Source organism: Panulirus ornatus, chromosome 32 (assembly GCF_036320965.1).
Source record: "Panulirus ornatus isolate Po-2019 chromosome 32, ASM3632096v1, whole genome shotgun sequence".
Classification (NCBI taxonomy): Eukaryota; Metazoa; Arthropoda; class Malacostraca; order Decapoda; family Palinuridae; genus Panulirus; species Panulirus ornatus.
Genome location: NC_092255.1, coordinates 27,336,121 through 27,356,605, shown reverse-complemented (window position 1 = coordinate 27,356,605; position 20,485 = coordinate 27,336,121). Strand labels below are relative to the sequence as shown.

General features: G+C 38.8%; 1 protein-coding gene across 2 annotated transcripts in view; it reads right to left on the bottom strand.

Annotated features, from left to right (window-relative positions):
• Positions 1-20,485, bottom strand: part of Lerp (lysosomal enzyme receptor protein) — a 40,035-nt gene that overhangs the window by 13,278 nt on the left and 6,272 nt on the right. Inside the window, exons 2-4 of one of the 2 annotated variants that reach the window (XM_071681356.1) lie at positions 20,163-20,343; positions 9,574-11,402; positions 7,636-8,496 (exon numbers count right to left, since the gene is read on the bottom strand). In XM_071681356.1, the coding sequence (XP_071537457.1) occupies positions 7,636-8,496; positions 9,574-11,402; positions 20,163-20,343 (2,871 nt within the window). The remainder of the gene's footprint in view (positions 1-7,635; positions 8,497-9,573; positions 11,403-20,162; positions 20,344-20,485) is intronic. The other variant, XM_071681357.1, reaches the window with a different exon arrangement.

Sequence of the window (20,485 nt, the reverse complement as noted above, 5' to 3'; positions counted from 1 at the left end):
ATCCTAATTTTCCTTCAGATCACACAATGTTAACAAAGTATAATACCTATTCCCTGTATTCTCTATTTTTTCCATTTAAGTGGGGAATATCAAGGGCATATATGCAAATTTCTTGGGAACTATGCAAAAATGAGGTTCTCTGCCCCAGCCTTTTCAGGTTTACAAAAGGGCAATTGCAAACATACAGTTTCCTAAGGGTAGACGCTATTACTGCAAACATTAAATTTACCTACCAAATGAATAGCATCCCTTAGTGCAAGAGGTATTAACTAATGTCAGCAGTTTAAACGGTTAGCAATACACCAAAGCAAGCAACACAGCCAGCATCAGCACCAGACATTTACCAATGTTTCATATTAGAGAATGAGAACATTTCCACTATACTTTTACTTAACTGTTTGTCATATCAATGAACAATCATCTCTTCTCAGTTCACTCCTGTTTTATTCGCTTTTAGTACATGGTAGATATTTAATAAGGATATATATGTAATACAAATATATAATTTATAATATTCTCGCTCTGTGTATCAGCATGATCCATACACTATGTATATTATGGCAAAAACCTTCACAGAAACCTGACATGTCTCATCATTCAGTATTTCCTTAATGTACTTCTGGTCTTCTTTATAATCTACTACCAGTCATTTCATGCATATACAAAGTTTAAATGAATCTTATAATCCTACTTCAATTCTATTCCTATGACCTAAACACTAACTACTCTACATTACATTTTACTTCATGATTAGTCCATTTCACAATACTGGACTTTCTTTGGTTTCTTTATTCTTTTTGTAATCCACCTTGTATCTCAACATCCATATCTTAAATAACTTGACGGCCAGCTACACTATTTTTGTAAACCATGTTGATTGAAAAAAAAATGGTTTACTTTAAAGAAAATATTGCTTTACCTGGTGGTTTACAATATCCCCACCACTCCTTAAGATCCAAAAAATCTTTCAATTCTCTGCATTTAGAAATCTTAGCTTCCTTTCAGTGATCCACCGACTTATATCTTTGTAATCCTAATACAATTAATAACAAAACAGTTCTCTCATACAAAAGCAGCTCGTTGTAAAATGAAGCACCCCACAGTAGTTCTTTCTTGATCCCTGTTCAGTATCTTCCTACATAATCTTTAATCAATTGAAGGAGCTTCCTCCATAATCATGACTGGTGGTTCAGCTTCTTAGTTAACCTCCCATGCAGTAGTTTCAAAAGCTTTCTGGCAGTTCAGATATAAAACCACCTAACCTTTCGTTTTGTCTGATACACAGCTTAATCTTATATAGAGGAGGTCTGTTACACATAACCTCCTTTATCAAAAGTTTCCTTACCAAGGTAATTTTTCCTCCGTAAAAGGTCACTCATTTGATTTCTATCTACTTATTCCGGAACGCTACAGACAATGTTTATTAGTGAGGTCAGTCTGTAAAATAATTCTGTACCTACTCCCAATCTTCTTTCTTATAATAAGGTAAAACCTCTGCCTTCTTCCACTACCATTCACTTACATTTTGAATTGTTTTGATACATATATCTAGCATATCTACACACATCTTCAGCACATTTGGTGAAATTTCATGAACACCAAACCATTTTATAGGTCAACACTTTAGTATCCTGTTGTTACTGTTTATTGTACATATCTCAATGTTTTCTAAGACTTCTTCCCCATTCCATCTCACTGGTGTTGGAGTATTAGTGTTTTCCATAATGAAAACACTTTTCAACTTGTTATTCATTACTTCACATATCCTTACAATTCTTCCCTTCAAATCCCTTTGCCTGATTAGCCACTCTTTAACTGACACCTGAATCCTTGCGACTTAATGGAAAAGCTTTGGATTTTCTCCTAACATGCCCTGTGCAATCTATTCACAATTTCCATGATCCTCCTTTCTTATCCTGGTTTATTCAAATGCTGACTGGCTGAAGTGCTGCCTTTATCTTCATTCCACAATTCTAAGTTCTTTTGCTTTACAACATCTTTTATTAAATCACTCTTTCCTTTTTCTTACCATTCCCTCTGTATCTGAGGCTAGAAATACCCATTCTCCTTCTCTTTTCTACTAAGTCTCACCACAAAGCCCTGGTTCCTGGCTAATAACTCCTTCTCCCAATTTATGTTACCGCAGAAATTCATAAAGGGATCTGGGGGATCCTACACCCCAAGGATACACTACACTCAGCACCATGAATGAGATAGGCTCCAAAAGATTGCTTCTTTCATCAGATGACAGTGTACTCAGTGTCATTCACTGACAATGATACAACCATGCCAATGATTTTTCATGTGTGGTGTTACCTTAAAGAGGTAGATTCCAGTGACACTTATGAATTTTTTTCCTATCTATATATAATCACCCCAGGACCCACTTCTATGAGAGTCCCTGTGTTATCTAGGACCTTTCTTAAACCTCCTGTAGTCCAAGGATACAGTGCTGGGAAATGATGACTCTTTTGGATTGAAAAGGTCTTTAACATGACTGTACTTACAATGATACAGCCTTAACAAAGGTGACTTTTCACTCACATGGTAACCTCGAGCAGGCAGAGTTCAGTAACACACCTATGAGTTTGATCGAGAAAGTAATGAAAGGGTAAGAGAGATATGTGGAAATAAAAAGTGTGTGGTTGAGAAAGCAAAAGAAGGTGTGCTGAAATGGTTTGGACATATGGAGAGAATGAGCAAGAAAAGATTGACAAAGAGGATATATGTGTCAGAGGTGGAGGGAACAAGAAGTGGGAGACCAAATTGGAGGTGGAACGATGGAGTGAAAAAGATTTTGAGTGATTGGCGCCTGAACATGCAGGATGGTGAAACGCATGCAAGGAATAGAGTGAATTGGAACGATGTGGTATACCAGGGTCGACGTGCTGTCAATGGACTGAACCAGGGCATGTGAAGCGTCTGGGGTAAACCGTGGAAAGTTCTGTGGGGCCTGGATGTGGAAAGGGAGCTGTGGTTTCAGTGCATTATTACATGACAGCTAGAGACTGAGTGTGAACGAATGGGGCCTTTGTTGTCTTTTCCTAGCGCTACCTCACACACATGAGAGGGGAGGGGGTTGTTATTCCATGTTTGGCGGGGTGGCGATGGGAATAAATAAGGGCAGACAGTATGAATTATGTACATGTGTATATATGTATATGTCTGTGTGTGTATATATATGTGTACATTGAGATGTATAGGTATGTATATTTGCGTGTGTGGACATGTATGTATATACATGTGTATGTGGGCGGGTTGGGCCATTCTTTCATTTGTTTCCTTGCGCTACCTTTATGGGGTGAGACCCCATAAAGGAGGGAGTCTGAGAAAATAAATCAACATAAAGAGAACATATAAGAAAAGAAAAATTTCATTTCTGTACAATGAGAGGAAATAGAAAGGAACAAGAGATTGTGCAAGCAAAAGACTATGTGTTGCTGTGGATGACAAAGTAGAGGTAAGATGAAGCACTACTGTGCTTGAGGTTTGGCACAGATAACAATGTAAATAACAATGAAGGATGGAGTGAAAAAGATTTCGAGCAATCAGACCCTGAACATGCAAGTGGGTGAAAGGCCTCCACAGGATAGAGTGAACTGGAGTGATGTGGTATACTGGGGTTGATATGCTGTCAATGGGCAGTACCAAGGCATGTTAAGTGTCCAGGGTAAACCATGGAAAGGTCTGTGGGGCTTGGTTGTGGATAGAGAGCTTTGGTTTCAGTGCATTAAACATGATAGCTAGAGAGTGGATGTGAGTAGATGCAGCCTCTCTTCATCTGTTCCTGGCGTTACCTCACTAATGTCAAAAATGGCAATCAAGTATGAAAAAAAATTCATACAACAGTTAGTATCCAGCTTAATAAGACTGACACCATTTAGGAATGTAAGACTACTTTTGCTTAACGAAAGTCTTTCTTTGATAAATCTTAAGCTGTGTAAGACTACTGAGGTACTTACTTTTGCTTAACGAAAGTCTTTCTTTGATAAATCCTACGCAATCTTAAAAACCACAAAAAGTTTTATTTCCTAACCTAAGTAATCAAGAGCTCAGGATAGATTTGTTATAAACATAACTCAGCTTTACTGATAACCTGAGCATATATATCCTAATGGAGCCCTGTATATACCAAAACCCTTTATCAACGTCATTGGATTAAATCCATATGTCTGTTGCAACTTAAGTGTTGATAGTAGAGAAAACTGTGAAACTTGCCAATTTCAAGATATCCACACAGCTTATAGAGCTTGCATAAAATGGAAACCAAAAAGCTGGTGAAGCCTTTATTGCCATGAAGCTTGAGAAGCCTCAGGTGCCTATCAGGCTTTTAAAGGTATAGAAATTCTAAGGAGACAACTGAGCTGTTGACAATTTCTTAATGGTTACCCTAATAACATCTTTTAGATATTATCTGCTGATACACATAAGATAGAATAGAAGCAGAACAGCTAAAATGAAAGCCTCTTTAAAATGGCATTTTTCTCCATTTCTAGTATATTGCAGAAAAGAAACCCCTAAGGGTACATTGTCTGCAGCTGAATGTGTTGTTACCCATTGAAGTTTTTACTGCAAATTGGCTAAGCCACAACATATGCTATGTTAAGTTATGCAAACCTAGCTCATGATTGGTGAATGCTTATTGGAAAGAAGTTGAGATGAGCTCTGTTTGATAGTATGGCTTCCCATACTTGTTTGCTGTTTGCTGCCTGTTAACATGGCATGCATATCAGTGGTTCAGTATCAAGTACAGAAAATTTAAAGTCTCACATATACTGGTTAGAAATAAATCAGTGTCTGGGATGATATATATATATATATATATATATATATATATATATATATATATATATATATATATATATATATATATCAATTCACAAGCTTCAAACATTCATTAAGGAACTTACTAGGAAAGGCATACTGTAAGCATTTTGTGATGGTCTATAAAGGTAGCTCCCAGGGTTAGATATTTTAAGATAAATGTTAGTCTATTAGAGGTACTATGGAAGCTTTTGGTTTCAAGTTTGATGATAGAAATTACATAAGTTTACTCTCACATTACATTTAAAAACAATATGGCTCACTAGCACAATATGACTATCAAGAAACTCCTTTAAATATTACTCAGTAATTATATATATGGGAGAAAGAATACTTCCCACATATTTAATGTATGTCGTTATAGGCGACTAAAAGGGGAGGGAGTGGGGGGGGGGCTGGAAATCCTCCCCTCCAGTTTTTACTTTTCCAAAGCAAGGAACAGAGAAGGGGGCCAAGTGAGGATTTTCACTCTTAGGCTGTCTTCTGTTCTTAACACTAACTCGCTAATGTGGGAAATGGCGAATAAGTATGAAGTAAGAAAGAGAAAGTATTTTGAAGGTGTGTCGAATGTGTCTAATGATAGAGTGGCAGATATAGGGTGTTTTGGTCTGGGTGGTGTGTGAAGTGAGAGGGTTAGGGAGAATGGTTTCGTTAAGTGAGAAGAAGTAGTGAAAGTTTTGTGGAAGATGAAATCCAGCAAGGCAGCAGGTTTGGATGGTACTGCAGAAGAATTTATTATGAAAGGGAGTGACAGTGATGTTGATTGGTTCGTAAGGATATTCAATGTATGTATGGATCATGGTGAAGTGCCTGAGGACTGGCAGAATGCAGGCAGTGCCATTGTGCAAAGGCAAAGGGGAAAAAGGCGAGTGCTCAAACTACAGAGGCATATGTTTGTTGAGTATTCTTGGGAAATTGTATGGGAGGGTATTGACTGATAGGAAGAAGGCATGTACAGAGCATCAGCTTAGGGAAGAGCAGTGTGGTTTCATAAGTGGTAGAGGATGTGTGGATCAGGTGTTTGTGTTGAAGAAAGTGTGTGAGAAATACATAGAAAAACAGGTGGATTTGTATGTAGCATTTGTGGATCTGGAGAAGGCATATGATAGGGTTGACAGAGATGCTTTGTGGAAGGTCTTAAGAGTTTATGGTGTGGGAAGTAAGCTGCTGGAAGCAGCGAAACATTTTTACCAAGGATGTAAGGCATGTGTACGAGTAGGAAGAGAGAAGAGTGATTGGTTCCTAAAGAAGGTCGGTCTGCTGCAGGGGTGTGTGGTGTCCCCTTGGTTGTTTAATTTGTCAGTTGATGGGGTGGTTAGGGAGGTGAATGCAAGGTTTTGGAGAAAGGGATGATTATGCAGTCTTTAGGGGATAAGAGGGCCTGGGAAGAGAGTCAGTTGTAAGTTAGCCAATGATACAGCTCTGGTGGCTGATTCGAGCGAGAAACAGCAGAAGTTGATGACTGAGTTTGGGAAAGTGTGTGAAGGGAGAAAGTCGAGAATAAATGTGAATAAGAACAAGATTATTTGGTTCACTAGGGTCGAGGGACAAGTAAATTGGGACATATATTTGCATGGAGAAAAATTGGGGGAAGTGAAGTGTTTCAGATATCTGGGAGTGGAATTAGCAGCAGATGGAACCACGGAAGTGGAAGTGATCACAGGGTGGGAGAGGGGGAGAAGGTTCTGGGAGCAATGAAGAATGTGTGAAAGGAAAGAACATTATCTCAGAGAGTATAATAGGATATGTTTGAAGGAATAATAATTCCATGAATATTACATGGTTGTAAGGCATGGGCTATTGACAGGGTTGTAAAGAGGAGGGTGGTCTTCTGGGAAATGAAATGTTTGAGGACAATATGTGGTGTGACATGGTTTGATCGAGTAAGTTATGAAAGGGTAAGACAGATGTGTGAAAATAAAAAGATTGTGGTTGAGAGAGCAGAAGAGGGTGTGTGTAAAATTGTTTGGACATATGGAGAGAACGAGTGAGGAAAGATTGACAAAGAGGATATATGTGTCAGAGGTGGAGGGAACATGGAGAAGCGGGAGACCAAACTGGAGGTGGAAGGATGAGGTGAAAAAGATTTTGAGCGACTGAGGCCTGAACATACAGGAGGGTGAGAGGTGTAGAAGGAACAGAGTGAAATGGAATGATGTGGTATACCGGGGTCAATGTGCAGTCAGTGGACTGAACCAGGGCATGTGAAGCGTCTGGGATAAACCATGGAAAGGTCTGTGGGGCCTCGATGTGCATAGGGAGCTGTGGTTTCGGTGCATTACACATGACAGCTAGAGACTGAGTGTGAATGAATGTGGCCTTTTTTTTGTCTGTTTTCCTGGCGCTACCTCGCTGAAGCAGGGGGTAGCGATGCTGTTTCCTGTGGGGTGGGTTAGCGACAGGAATGGATGAAGGCAAGCAAGTATGAATATGTACATGTGTATGTATGTATTAGCTGATATGTATATATGTGTACATGGGCGTTTATGTATATATATGTGTATATGAGTGGATGGACCATTATTCGTTTGTTTCCAGGTGCTACCTCGCCGATGCGGAAAACAGTGTTTATGGATAATAAATAATAATCAAAAAATAATTTATCATGAAAAACTCAAAACTTTCTCTGTTGAGTTATATACCCTTCAGTGTTCAAAAATATCTGTGCATCTAGAGCTCAAATGAAAATATTTTTTGTGTATGCTTATCAGTGAGCCACCATTCCATAAAGTATCAATATATAAAACTGAAGCCCCTTTGGTTCATATACCTATGACTAGTATATCATTAAAAGTAAATAATGCAGCCCACCTAATTCAGGAGATCATCATCACTATCATCAACCTTGAAAACCCCTTTGGAGGAGGTAAATCCTAGAAGTGTTGAGCCTTCTACGCGGGTCTGGCCATTATATCTATACCCTCTGATTCCAAAGAGTCTTCGGGCTGAAGCCACCACATGTCGCCTTCTCTCTGACTTGAAAAGAATTAGCACTGCCACAAAAATAATGCCCGAGATGATGAGTACACTGCCAACAATAGCAGGTACTGAGGAGTATGCCTTAGCTTCTTGTTTTTCTTTGGAGGGTATGTTGTCACTGTGGTTTTCGGTGCTGTCATCAGTAACAGATGGCTTCTTTGTTACATCTGGTACATTATCTTGATTATCATAATTGTAGATACCTTCAATGCAGGTCAAATTTGTATGCCAACGGAACACAGTCATGCACTGGAGGCTTTCCATCACATTATCAGCAACTGGATGACCAAAACCAGCTTTCATATCACATTCAAAATATATGGAAGTGGTCTTATAACCTGACAGTGCTCCAACACAAGGGTCTCCCCCATAATATGTGAGTTTAAGCTGGTCATAATCCCACTTTAATTCGGATTTGTTACTTTGACCATAACTATCTCCATCAGATGTACACACACCAGACTCATTGCAAGCAGGACCACAAACATTGACTTTGTATTCTTTGCCTTTAAAATTAACTATATAGCCTTCTGATCGTTGTAAAGGTTTTAAATTGATATTTGTTTTTGCAGCAGGAAACATGATTTGGCACACTGATTCTCGTCCTCTCTCAAAATCTTCACAGACATGTGCTGTTGGCCACTCAAACTGGTACTGGCAATCATGAGTAACCATCTTGTAAATTGGATTTCCCTGCAAAAGAGATTCAATAATTAGAACAGCTTTATGCTTCTTAATGTCATTTTCATAAGAAAAACTGGACTTATTAGAAAAAAAAATTCCATACCTAAAACTTCTGAATCAAACAAAAGGCTGATCTAGGTCATGTATGCAAGCTTGGTTATGGGATCAGGTAAATGGAATTTTGAAAGGTTTTTCTCACCACATTCACCTGTATTTGATTAGGGAACATAACATGATATAAGATGATGTTTCCACTTTGTGGCAATCACCAAAGAGATGATTCTTAATCCTGTTAAATTCATATTACAGTTTTACTTGTTGGTCTTTCACATATTCCCTAGTTATAAAATTTTAAAACACAGCCATTTCTACTTGTTAGTCTTTCACATATTCCCTAGTTATAATAATTTTAAAACATAGCCATATTCCATTTTCTATCTCTGCTTCAATCCCTCATCTTATTTATCCATTCTTGTAAGTGTATGAACTTGTATGCTCAAGACACACTGAATTTTGTCATACATTATACATAATTCATATTTCACAAACTGCATGGTACAACTCACAGTATTAGTACACAGGTTCATAAAAGGAAAACAGCTTTTTGACCAGAAGCAATTGAAGTGGATTTTCAGAAAGGAAAATGTAAAGTTGACAGAGATGATATGAAAGAGGGAGTGGAAGAGGGGATAGATACCATAAAAAAGGGAATCTAGAGAAAATCTGAAAATGTGGGGACAGCATAAATGAAAAGAAAAAATACATTTCTGTAATGTAAATGGAAAAAAGTCAAGGGAAAGGACTGAGAAATAGTGCACCCAAGATACTAAGAGTGGCTGTGAATGACTAAGTAGAGGAAGGATGCAACTTTAGTATGCTGGATATTTAGCATAGATAACAATGTAGTAAAGCAGGACAACCTAAATTAGATACATGAAAAGGGTAGTTAATTCACTAATGAGAAAATTTAGGCAGCAGATTTATTTTGCAAATGTTTGGTTATGTAACAAAAAAAAAATAAAATTATTCAATTTTATTTGAAACTGCATGTTAATGAAATGGAAAAGTGAAACAAAAAAAACATACCTTGCCAGCAGATTTATCACAGGTGAAGTGAATTAGAGTTGAGACATTCAAGCCTGAGTTGAAAGGACACTTGGAACCATGAGTGTACATAATTTGTACTCCATTATCATATATATAAATAGGTGTTACAAGAGGATGACCAAGAGTGACAATCCCTGTTTCTGACTTTGGGCTAGAAAGACAGCCAGCAGAGCCTGGTTGGCAGTTTAGGCCAATAATAGGGTTTAGTGGTCTGCATACATTCAAGTAAAATTTTTCCTTTGAATTTTCTGGATTGGTTGTTTCATAATTCCCTGTTGCTCTTATAAGAGGAGAGAGATCAATACGGCGGTTCCAGGTATCAACAAAACACTTGATCCTCCGTTCACAAGCCAGCTCTGTGTACCAGTTAACATAATATCTGCACTGATCTAAGTCCTCATGAATCAATACAGGGCCCTCTTTGGTGTCTTCAGCCCCACAAATGAAGCTGATAAGAGTGGAGCGCTTGATGGTATTGCTACAGTTATCTCCTCCTGTGTAGTAAAGGGAAAGAAAGCCAGGCAAGTAATGGAGATATGCATTAGCATGACCAGCATTAACAACATTAGTTTTATCATGCGTATAGCTGCATGCTCCAATGCCCTCCTCTGAGCATATTTCTTTGCTAACTTCAGCACAAACATTTACGACAAGATGGAACCCACTATCACTTTGCACTTCATATCCTGTCTCTTTCTTTAATGAATTTAAATCAAAGACATAATCAGAGTATGGACTGCCGATGGTACAATTTCCTGGAGCGTCCGTGGGTATGATAGTGCTCCCAGGAAACTTTGGGCATGCAAAAGGGGTTTTCCATTCAAATATGTATTTACACTCCTCTTCCCCAATGAGCTGTGGGTAAGGATACAGCCCTTCTTTATCACATTTAAACTCAATAACTGTTTCGGATGAATTGGAGTTGTCTTTACATGGTGTACCTCTTGTATACCTCAATCTCAAACTCCCATTTTCTAAATATGGACCACTGTGAACTTCACCAATATTTATTGATTCATTTTCATGTTTAAGGTCAATCAAACAAGCTCCTGCATTATATGGACATCTGCTGCTCTTGCTATGCACAACTGATCTACAAACATTCAATACAAATTTCTTTGACTTATCAGGGGAGAAGTATTCTTCATTCATATTGGGTGATGACAGCTCACTGAGATCATATACCATTCCATCACTGCTTGATACAGTGCAATCTACAACATGGAAAGGTGGGCATGCATGTCTAGTTCGCCAAAAAAAGTGGTATGTGCAGAATTCATCTTCATGCAAAAAATGTGGGCCATCCCTGCCACTTTCTTCTTGATCACACATGAAGAGTATCTTTGATGATCGGGTGTTATTACCTTTACAATCTCCAGTTCCATTGTGGAAATTCATCATCAAAGTTCCATCATGGAATGTCACACTGGTTGTTGCAAGTCCACAACTATACTGATCACTTCCTTTAACCTGACACACTCCTGAAGTGTTTTCCTCTCCATTGCATGATGATACTTGTGGGCCACACACGTTTATTAAATAATCATGTACACCATCTGAGACATTATAATCTTCCTTAGCATTTCTTAATGGGTTTAGGTCATAAACATACTTGTACAAAGGATCCACCACCTGACAGTTACTTCCTTCAGTTACATGGCGAGGACATGCAAAAGGCGTCAACCAAGTAAACACATATTCACAAGATTTGGTTTCTTCCACTAAGATAGGTTCATGTTCTATAGGGTTGCAGATCAAGTTGATTCGAGTTGAACGGGCATGTTGTCCATTCTGACATGCATCTCCACCTGTTAAATAAATCCACACCATCAATTATGCAACTGCTAGATTAGAAAGAAAAAGATAATTACACATAAGGGTTAACAGTTTAAATATGAATATATGTCAAGTGACTCAAGTTTGCTTACCCAATACATTTAAGGAATTTTCACACTTTGGAGGCAAAGCATTACACATGATAGCTAAAGACTGAATGTGAATGAATGTGGCCTTTGTTATCTTTTCCTAGTGCTACCTTGCATACACACAGGGGGAGGGGGGTGCCATTTCATGAGTGGCAGGGTAGCGACAGGAATGGATGAAAGCAGCAAGCATGAACATGTACATGTGTATATATGTATATGTCTGTGTATATGTATGTACACGTTGAAATGTATAGGTATGTATGTGCGTGTGTGGGCGTTTATGTACATACATGTGTATGTGGGTGGGTTGGGCCATTCTATCATCTATTTTCTTGCACTACCTCGCTAACGCAGGAAACAGTGACAAAGTATTATAAAAATATATATATATATATATATATATATATATATATATATATATATATATATATTTTTTTTTATACTTTGTCGCTGTCTCCCGCGTTTGCGAGGTAGCGCAAGGAAACAGACGAAAGAAATGGCCCAACCCCCCCCCCATACACATGTATATACATACGTCCACACACGCAAATATACATACCTACACAGCTTTCCATGGTTTACCCCAGACGCTTCACATGCCCTGATTCAATCCACTGACAGCACGTCAACCCCGGTATACCACATCACTCCAACTCACTCTATTCCTTGCCCTCCTTTCACCCTCCTGCATGTTCAGGCCCCGATCACACAAAATCTTTTTCACTCCATCTTTCCACCTCCAATTTGGTCTCCCTCTTCTCCTCGTTCCCTCCACCTCCGACACATATATCCTCTTGGTCAATCTTTCCTCACTCATTCTCTCCATGTGACCAAACCATTTCAAAACACCCTCCTCTGCTCTCTCAACCACGCTCTTTTTATTTCCACACAACTCTCTTACCCTTACGTTACTTACTCGATCAAACCACCTCACACCACACACTGTCCTCAAACATCTCATTTCCAGCACATCCATCCTCCTGCGCACAACTCTATCCATAGCCCACGCCTCGCAACCATACAACATTGTTGGAACCACTATTCCTTCAAACATACCCATTTTTGCTTTCTGAGATAATGTTCTCGACTTCCACACATTCTTCAAGGCTCCCAGGATTTTCGCCCCCTCCCCCACCCTATGATCCACTTCCGCTTCCATGGTTCCATCCGCTGCCAGATCCACTCCCAGATATCTAAAACACTTTACTTCCTGGGGATAGGGGAGAAAGAATACTTCCCACTCATTCCCTGTGTGTCGTAGAAGGCAACTAAAGGGGAAGGGAGCGGAGAGGCTAGAAACCCTCCCCTCCTTGTATTTGAACTTTCTAAAAGGGGAAACAGGAGTCATACAGGGAGTGCTCATCCTCCTAGAAGGCTCAAATTGGGGCGTCTAAATGTGTGTGGATGTAACTAAAATGAGAAAAAGGAGAGATAGGCAGTATGTTTGAGGAAAGGAACCCGGACGTTTTGGCTCTGGGTGAAACAAAGCTCAAGGGTATAGGGGAAGAGTGGTTTGGGAATGTTTTGGGAGTAAAGTCAGGGGTTGGTGAGATGACAAGAGCAAAGGAAGGAGTAGCACCACTCCTGAAACAGGAGTTGTGGGAGTATGTGATAGTGTAAGAAAGTAAACTCTAGAATGATATGGGTAAAACTAATAGTGGACAGAGAGAGATGGGTGATTATTGGAGCCTATGCACCTGGGCATGAGAAGAAAGATCAGGAAAGGCAAATGTTTTGGGAGCAGATGAGTGAGTGTGTTAGTTTTGATGTACGTGACTGAGTTATAGTGATGGGTGATTTGAATGCAAAGGTGAGTAATGTGGCAGTTGAGGGAATAATTGGAGTACATGGGGCATTCAGTGTTGTAAATGGAAATGGTGAAGAGCTTGTAGATTTGTGTGCTGAAAGAGGACTGGTGATTGGGAATATCTGGTTTAAAAAGATAGATATACAAGAGTATACATATGTAAGTGGGAGAGATGGCCAGAGAGCATTATTGGATGAAATGTTAATTGATAGGCACGTGAGAGACTTTTGGATGTTAATGTGCTGAGAGGTGCAACTGGAGGGATGTCTGATCATAATATTGTGGAGGTAAAGGTGAAGATTTGTAGAGATTTTAGGAGAGTCTGAAAGCAAGATGGAAAATGGTGAGACGGTGAGAGCAAAGGATTTAAGGGAGTGGGGGGAGGAATGGGATGTATTTAGGGAAGCAGTGATGGCTTGCGCAAAAGATGCTTGTGGCATGAGAAAGGTGGGAGGTGGGCAGATTAGATAGGGTAGTGAGTGGCAGGATGAAGAAGTAAGATTATTAGTGAAAGAGAAGAGAGAGGCATTAGGACGATTCTTGCAGGACATAGTGCAGATGACTGGGAGATGTATAAAAGAAAGAGGCAGGAGGTCAACAGAAAGGTGCAAGAGGTGAAAAAGAGGGCAAATGGAGTTGAGGTGAGAGAGTATCATTAAATTTTAGGGAGAATAAAAAGATGTTTTGGAAGGCGGTAAATAAAGTGCATAAGACAAGAGAACAAATGGGAACATCGGTGAAGGGGGCTAATGGGGAGGTAATAACAAGCAGTGGTGATGTGCGAAGGATATGGAATGAGTATTTTGAAGGTTTGTAAAATGTATTAGATGATAGAGTGGCAGATATAGGGTGTTTTGGTTGAGGTGGTGTGCGAAGTGAGAGGGTCAGGGAGAATAGTTTGGTAAACATGGAAGAGGTAGTGAAAGCTTTGCAGAAGTTGAAAGCCAGCAAGGCGGCAGGTTTGGATGGTATTGCAATTGAATTTATTAAAAAAGGGGGTGACTGTGCTGTTGATTGGTTGGTGAGGGTATTCATTGTATGAAGTACCTGAGGATTGGCGGAATGCATGCACAGTGCCGAATTTATTAAAAAAGGGGGTGACTGTGTTGTTGATTGGCTGGTGAGGATATTCATTGTATGAAGTACCTGAGGATTGGCGGAATGCATGCATAGTGCCATTGTATAAAGGCAAAGGGGATAAAGGTGAGTGTTCAAATTACAGAGGTATAAGTTTGTTGAGTATTCCTGGGAAATTATATAGGAGGGTATTGATTGAGAAGGTCATGGCATGTACAGAGCATCAGACTGGGGAAGAGCAGTGTGATTTCAGAAGTGGTAGAGGATGTGTGGATCAGGTGTTTGCTTTGAAGAATGTATTTGAGAAACACAGACAAACAGATGGAATTCTATGTAGCATTTATGGATCTGGAGAAGGGATATGATAGAGTTGATAGAGAGGCTCTGTAGAGGGTACTGAGAGTATATGGTGTGGGAGGCAAGTTGCTAGAGGCGGTGAAAAGTTTTTATCGAGGATATAAGGCATGTGTATGAGTCAGAAGAGAGGAAAGCAATTGGTTCCCAGGAAATGTTGGTTTGCAGCAGGGGTGTGTGATGTCTCCATGGTTGTTTAATTTGTTTATGGATGAGGTTGTTAGAGAGGTGAATGCAAGAGTTTTGGAGAGAGGGGCAAGTATGCAGTCTGTTGTGGATGAGAGGGCTTGGGAAGTGAGTCAGCTGTTGTTCGGTGATCATACAGCACTGGTGGATAATTCGGGTGAGAAACTGCAGGAGCTGGTGACTGAGTTTGGTAAAATGTGAGAAAGAAGAAAGCTGAGAGTAAATGTGAATAAGAGCAAGGTTATTAGGTACACTAGGGTTGAGGGACAAATCAATTGGGAGGTAAGTTTGAATGGAGAAAACCTGAAGTGAAGTGTTTTAGATATCTGGGAGTGGATTTGGCAGCAGATGGAACCATGGAAGAGGATGTGAGTCACAGGGTGGGGGAGGGGGCGAAAGATCTGGGAGCATTGAAGAATGTGTGGAAGGCGAGACCATTATCTCGGAAAGCAAAAATGGCTATGTTTGAAGGAATAGTGGTTCCAAAAATGTGATATGGTTACGAGGCGTGGGCTATAGATAGGGTTGTGCGGAGGAGGGTGGATGTGTTGGAAATGAGATGTTTGAGGACAATATGTGGTGTGAGGTGGTTTGACCGAGTAAGTAATGAAAGGGTAAGAGAAATGTGTGGTAATAAAAAGAAAGTGGTTGAGAGAGCAGAAGAGGGTGTATTGAAATGGTGTGGTCACATGGAGAGAAAGATCGACAAAGAGGATTTGTGTGTCAAAGGTGGAGGGAATGAGGAGAAGTGGGTGACCAAATTGGGGATGGAAGGACGGAGTGAAAAAGATTTTGAGCAATCGGAGCCTGAACATGCAGGAGAGTGAAAGGCGCGCAAGGAACAGAGTGAATTGGAACTATGTGGTATACCAGGGTCGATGTGCTGTCAACGGATTGAACCAGGGTATGTGAAGTGTCTGGGGTAAACCATGGAAAGTTTTGTGGGGCCTAGATGTGGAAAGGGAGCTGTGGTTTCAGTGCATTACACATGATAGCTAGAGACTGAGTGTGAATGAATGTGGCCTTCGTTGTCTTTTCCCAGTGCTAACTCGTCCGCATGTGGGGGAGGGGATGCCATTTCAATGGATTGAACCAGAGCATGTGAAGCGTCTGGGTTAAACCATGGAAAGTTTTGTGGGGCTATTTATTATACTTAATCGGTGTCTCCCGTGTCAGTGAGGTAGCACAGGAAACAGACAAGGAATGGCCCAACCCACCAACGTACACATGTATAAACATAAATGCCCATAGACACATTTATACATATATAGACATATACATATATAGACATGTACATATTCATGCATGCTGCCTTCATCCATTCCTGTTGCCATCCCGCCACAAATGAAACAGCATCCCCCCACCAATTCAAAAATTACACTATTAACAAATCAAATAACCCCCTTCCACTATACTGCATAGAAAATAATGTATGATTACACCACAATCCTTCAAACAACACTGTAGATTTCTCCAGCTAAGAAACCCATCACTATCAGAACACCTTTACGCTTATTCTTTATTTGTTAATGGTTTTTACTCTTACCCATTCTCTCTACATGTTCAAGATAAAGGGAGCTGCACAGAGAAAGAATACTTATGATAAGATTATACAAAAAGGCAAGGTTATTTTGTAGCTTCCTATCATTTGATGTCTTTCTTTTAAAATACAGGCTAAGCATCCCTAATCTGAAAATCCAAAATGCTCTAAAATCCAAAACTTTTTGAGTGGCAACATGACACTACAAGTGGAAAATTCCACACCTGACGTATCTTGCTCATGATGGGGCCTGACGCTCTGTTGGCACCAGTTTGTTATAAACCATCGTCACTGCCAGATCTAGGTGCATTACTCACTGTTTTTGCTTATTCTCTGCTCTGTGGTACAAAGATCTCACTGTTTTTGCTTATTCTCTGCTCTGTGGTACAAAGATCTCACTGTTTTTGCTTATTCTCTGCTCTGTGGTACAAAGATATTATTGAAAATAACAAAAAGGCCTACAAATACCCCTATGGATAACAGTGATAATAAAAAGAGGAAGCATCTATGTTTACCTATAGCACAGAACGTCAAGCTGTCGGAAAACCTGGACAGAGGTATAAGTGTGAAATTTTCTACACACGAGTATGGTGTTGCAATGACCACCATCTATGACATGAAGAAACAGAAGGATAAACTGTTGAAGTTCTATGCTGAAAGTGATGAACAGAAGCTAGTGAAAAATAGAAAAAAATGCATAAAGCTAAAAATGAAGATTTCGATCTTCTATTGAAAGAGTGGATCCATCAGCATTCCAGTGAACACATGCCATTCAATGGTATGGTGATCATGTAACAAGCAAAGATATGTCATGATTAACCGAAAACTGAAGGGAACTTTGAATATTCAACAGGCTGGTTGCAGAAATTAAGAAAAAAAAAAAAAAAGCATTAAATTCTAAAAGACCTGTGGTGATAAAGCATCTGCTGATCATTAAGCAGTGGAGAAATTCATTGACAAGTCTGCCAAGATCGCTGCTGATGAAATTCTGACATCAGAACAAGTCTACATTGCTGATGAAACATCACTATTTTGGTGTTATTGCTTCAGAAAGACAATGACTACAACTGATGAGACAGTTATTACAGGAATTAAGGATGCTAAGGACAAAATAACATGGTGAGATGTGCTGATGCAGCAGTCATGCATAAGTGTAAACTTGCTGTGATAGGCAAAAGCTTGCATCCTCATTGTTTTAAAGGAGTGAATTTCTTACCAGTCCATTATTATGCAAAAAAATTCAAGGTGATCCTGATAATAGAGACAATGAAAATTACATTGTTAACACTAGAGAAAAAGTGCCTATAGATGACATGGTGAAGATGTCTGATGGACTTATTGAAGGGCTAGAGCATCATGCATTTATAACAGAATAAGAAATCATGTCAGTTTATAAAATCAAAGTGAGACTCCTACGACCAAAATACATTGTTAATGAGGCAGATGACTCTGCAGGAAATATTTATAAAAGCCATCCAGCAGAATGCCTCCTCATCCCTAGAGGACCCACTTCCTGACCCCTCAACTTCTTATGATGTTCCTTCTCACGATGATGTCAACAGTGATGTACCCTCCCCCTCAAGATTCTCATACCATATGTAGTTCTAGTATTTCTTGCTGTATTTATCTTCTTTTGTAAGCAGAGATCAAGTTTTTGTGGGATGTGCAAAACATTATTTTCATGTGAAATCTGAATTTCATCTTCACCTAAATTGCCATGTTAGAGCATAACATGACCAGCAACATTATTGTGGTGAAATTTTTGTTTTCATTATATTTACAGCTACCAGTGATTATCATACATTGAATGCTTATTTGTTTTTATATCTCAAATTAAACTTAAAAAATAAAATAGTGTACTGTAACCTTTTAATCAAAACAGCATCACAGGTGGAAACTGAAAATGTGCATTTGTTTGTTGCTGTTATTGTGTAACAGCTGGTACAGGTATTCTGCTGATGCTATTGTGCTCCTTAGTTACCCTAAACATTATTTTTTCATTGCATCAATGGTATTTCATATTCTTTTACTGTTAGTATTTATGTTTGAATAAGTGTATGAAAATGATTGCTTATCGGTAGCATATAAATTCAGAGTCAGGAATGAAGGTGATGCCAAACAACCACAGACTGTCCATCTGGGCAGCTGAGGTTGTGACACCTGAGCTTTCTGATGGTCCAGTGTTACACAAACTTTGTTTCATGCACAAAATTATCAAAAAAATTGTATAAATTAACTTAAGGCCATGTGTATAAGAACACCTTAACTTTCTGATGGTTCAGTGTTACACAAACTTTGTTTCATGCACAAAATTACAAATATTGTATAAATTAACTTCAGGCTATGTGTATAAGGTGTATATGAAACAAACACATTTTGTGTTTAGACATGGGTCCCATTCCCAAGATTTTATATGAAAATATTCCAAAATCCGAAACACTCTGGTCCCAGGCATTTCAGAGAAGGGATGCTCAACCTGTAATATATTTCCTAATACATCAACTGATCTTGCAATAATCTATTATATACAAAATTAAAACACAATTATATTTGCTTTTACAATACTGCAATGGAACTTTGTTCTACTTTGTAGGTATTTGCTATAAGAGTACGGGGTTCAATCTATTTAACCATGCGACAGCAGAAATTTAGGATTGTTAGACTGCTTTCATCCTTTATTGTATTCTGCCTGTCTTCATCCACTTCAACCCTACAGTTAGTAGACATTAACATGATGTAACAAGAGATGCTACTTTTGTTAACCTTAGGGCAATATTTATGATGAGTGCAGTATCATTTGCAATAAGTAAGCCAATGATGGCAGTGTTTCTTGTTGGTTTGCATATAACCTGTATTAGGCTGAAGGTCTCACATATCGTCATTTTCTAATTTCACTTTCTTCCACTAATGCAATACTAGCTGATTTGTATCTACATAATAATTCATAATAAGTTCCTCTCTTTTCTTGTACCATAAAAAATAAATTCAAGTAACCTAACCAAAATGCTGATGGCTCAGTTTTGTTTTTCTTAATGATTGTTCAATTTTCAATTATACCTCACAAATCTTCAAAAGTTTGTTGTTATAGTTAAATAGAAAAATGTTTCTAAATCTACTGACAATTAGTTAAACCTGCTGAAACAATATTTAGTGTGCTATGTGACCATTAAATTATAACTCTCTTGTAAAGTGTATGAGGTACACCAGGAGTAGTCAGGCATATGTAGTGAGATATGTGGTATATATGATACTATTTTTGTCAACTATGATTAGCTACTTAGGGTTTTCATTAATAATATCTAGTATCTTGTAAAAACATCACAACTTCAAAAATTATTACATAACATGAATGTGCATATTTCATACAGGTCTCCATGACATATCCACATAGACTGACTAGTGTGGAGAAAATTTAGACTCTGGTATCAATACACAGGATACAATTACAAGCATTAATGGTTGTATATTTTGTCTTGAGGCAGAGGCAAGCGATTTAAGAATTTTTAGCATAACACCCCAGCAACAATGAAGACAAAATAATGTAATGTATACAACACAGCTGCAACTGAAGGGTTAAGGTGGGGTCCCATGGGTTTAAAACTTCCTCACAAAATATAAAAACTGGTAATTACAAAAAAATTAAAAATGCATTGAGAATACACAAAGGGGTTTTACTCACCAGTGTATAAAACTGTAATTGAACCATCTCTGTTTATGACAGGGTGTGAGGTGAGGTAGCCAAGATTATATGCCGACTCCCTCCCTACACTAGTCTGACAAGCCCCAATGGGACCTAGTGGACAATGGTAGTAGGTGCCTTCATTCACCTGCCCACAAAGGTTGATGTGGTATAGTAAATCCTGTGGAGAACAGAACCATATAGTTGTTAAAACTTCAACTTGGCTTTTTCATTTCAGAATTTATGATTTGGCAATCTGATACACAAATTCAGAGAGATGTGCATAAAAAAAAGTCAATTGTCTGATCTATATTTATTCTAGG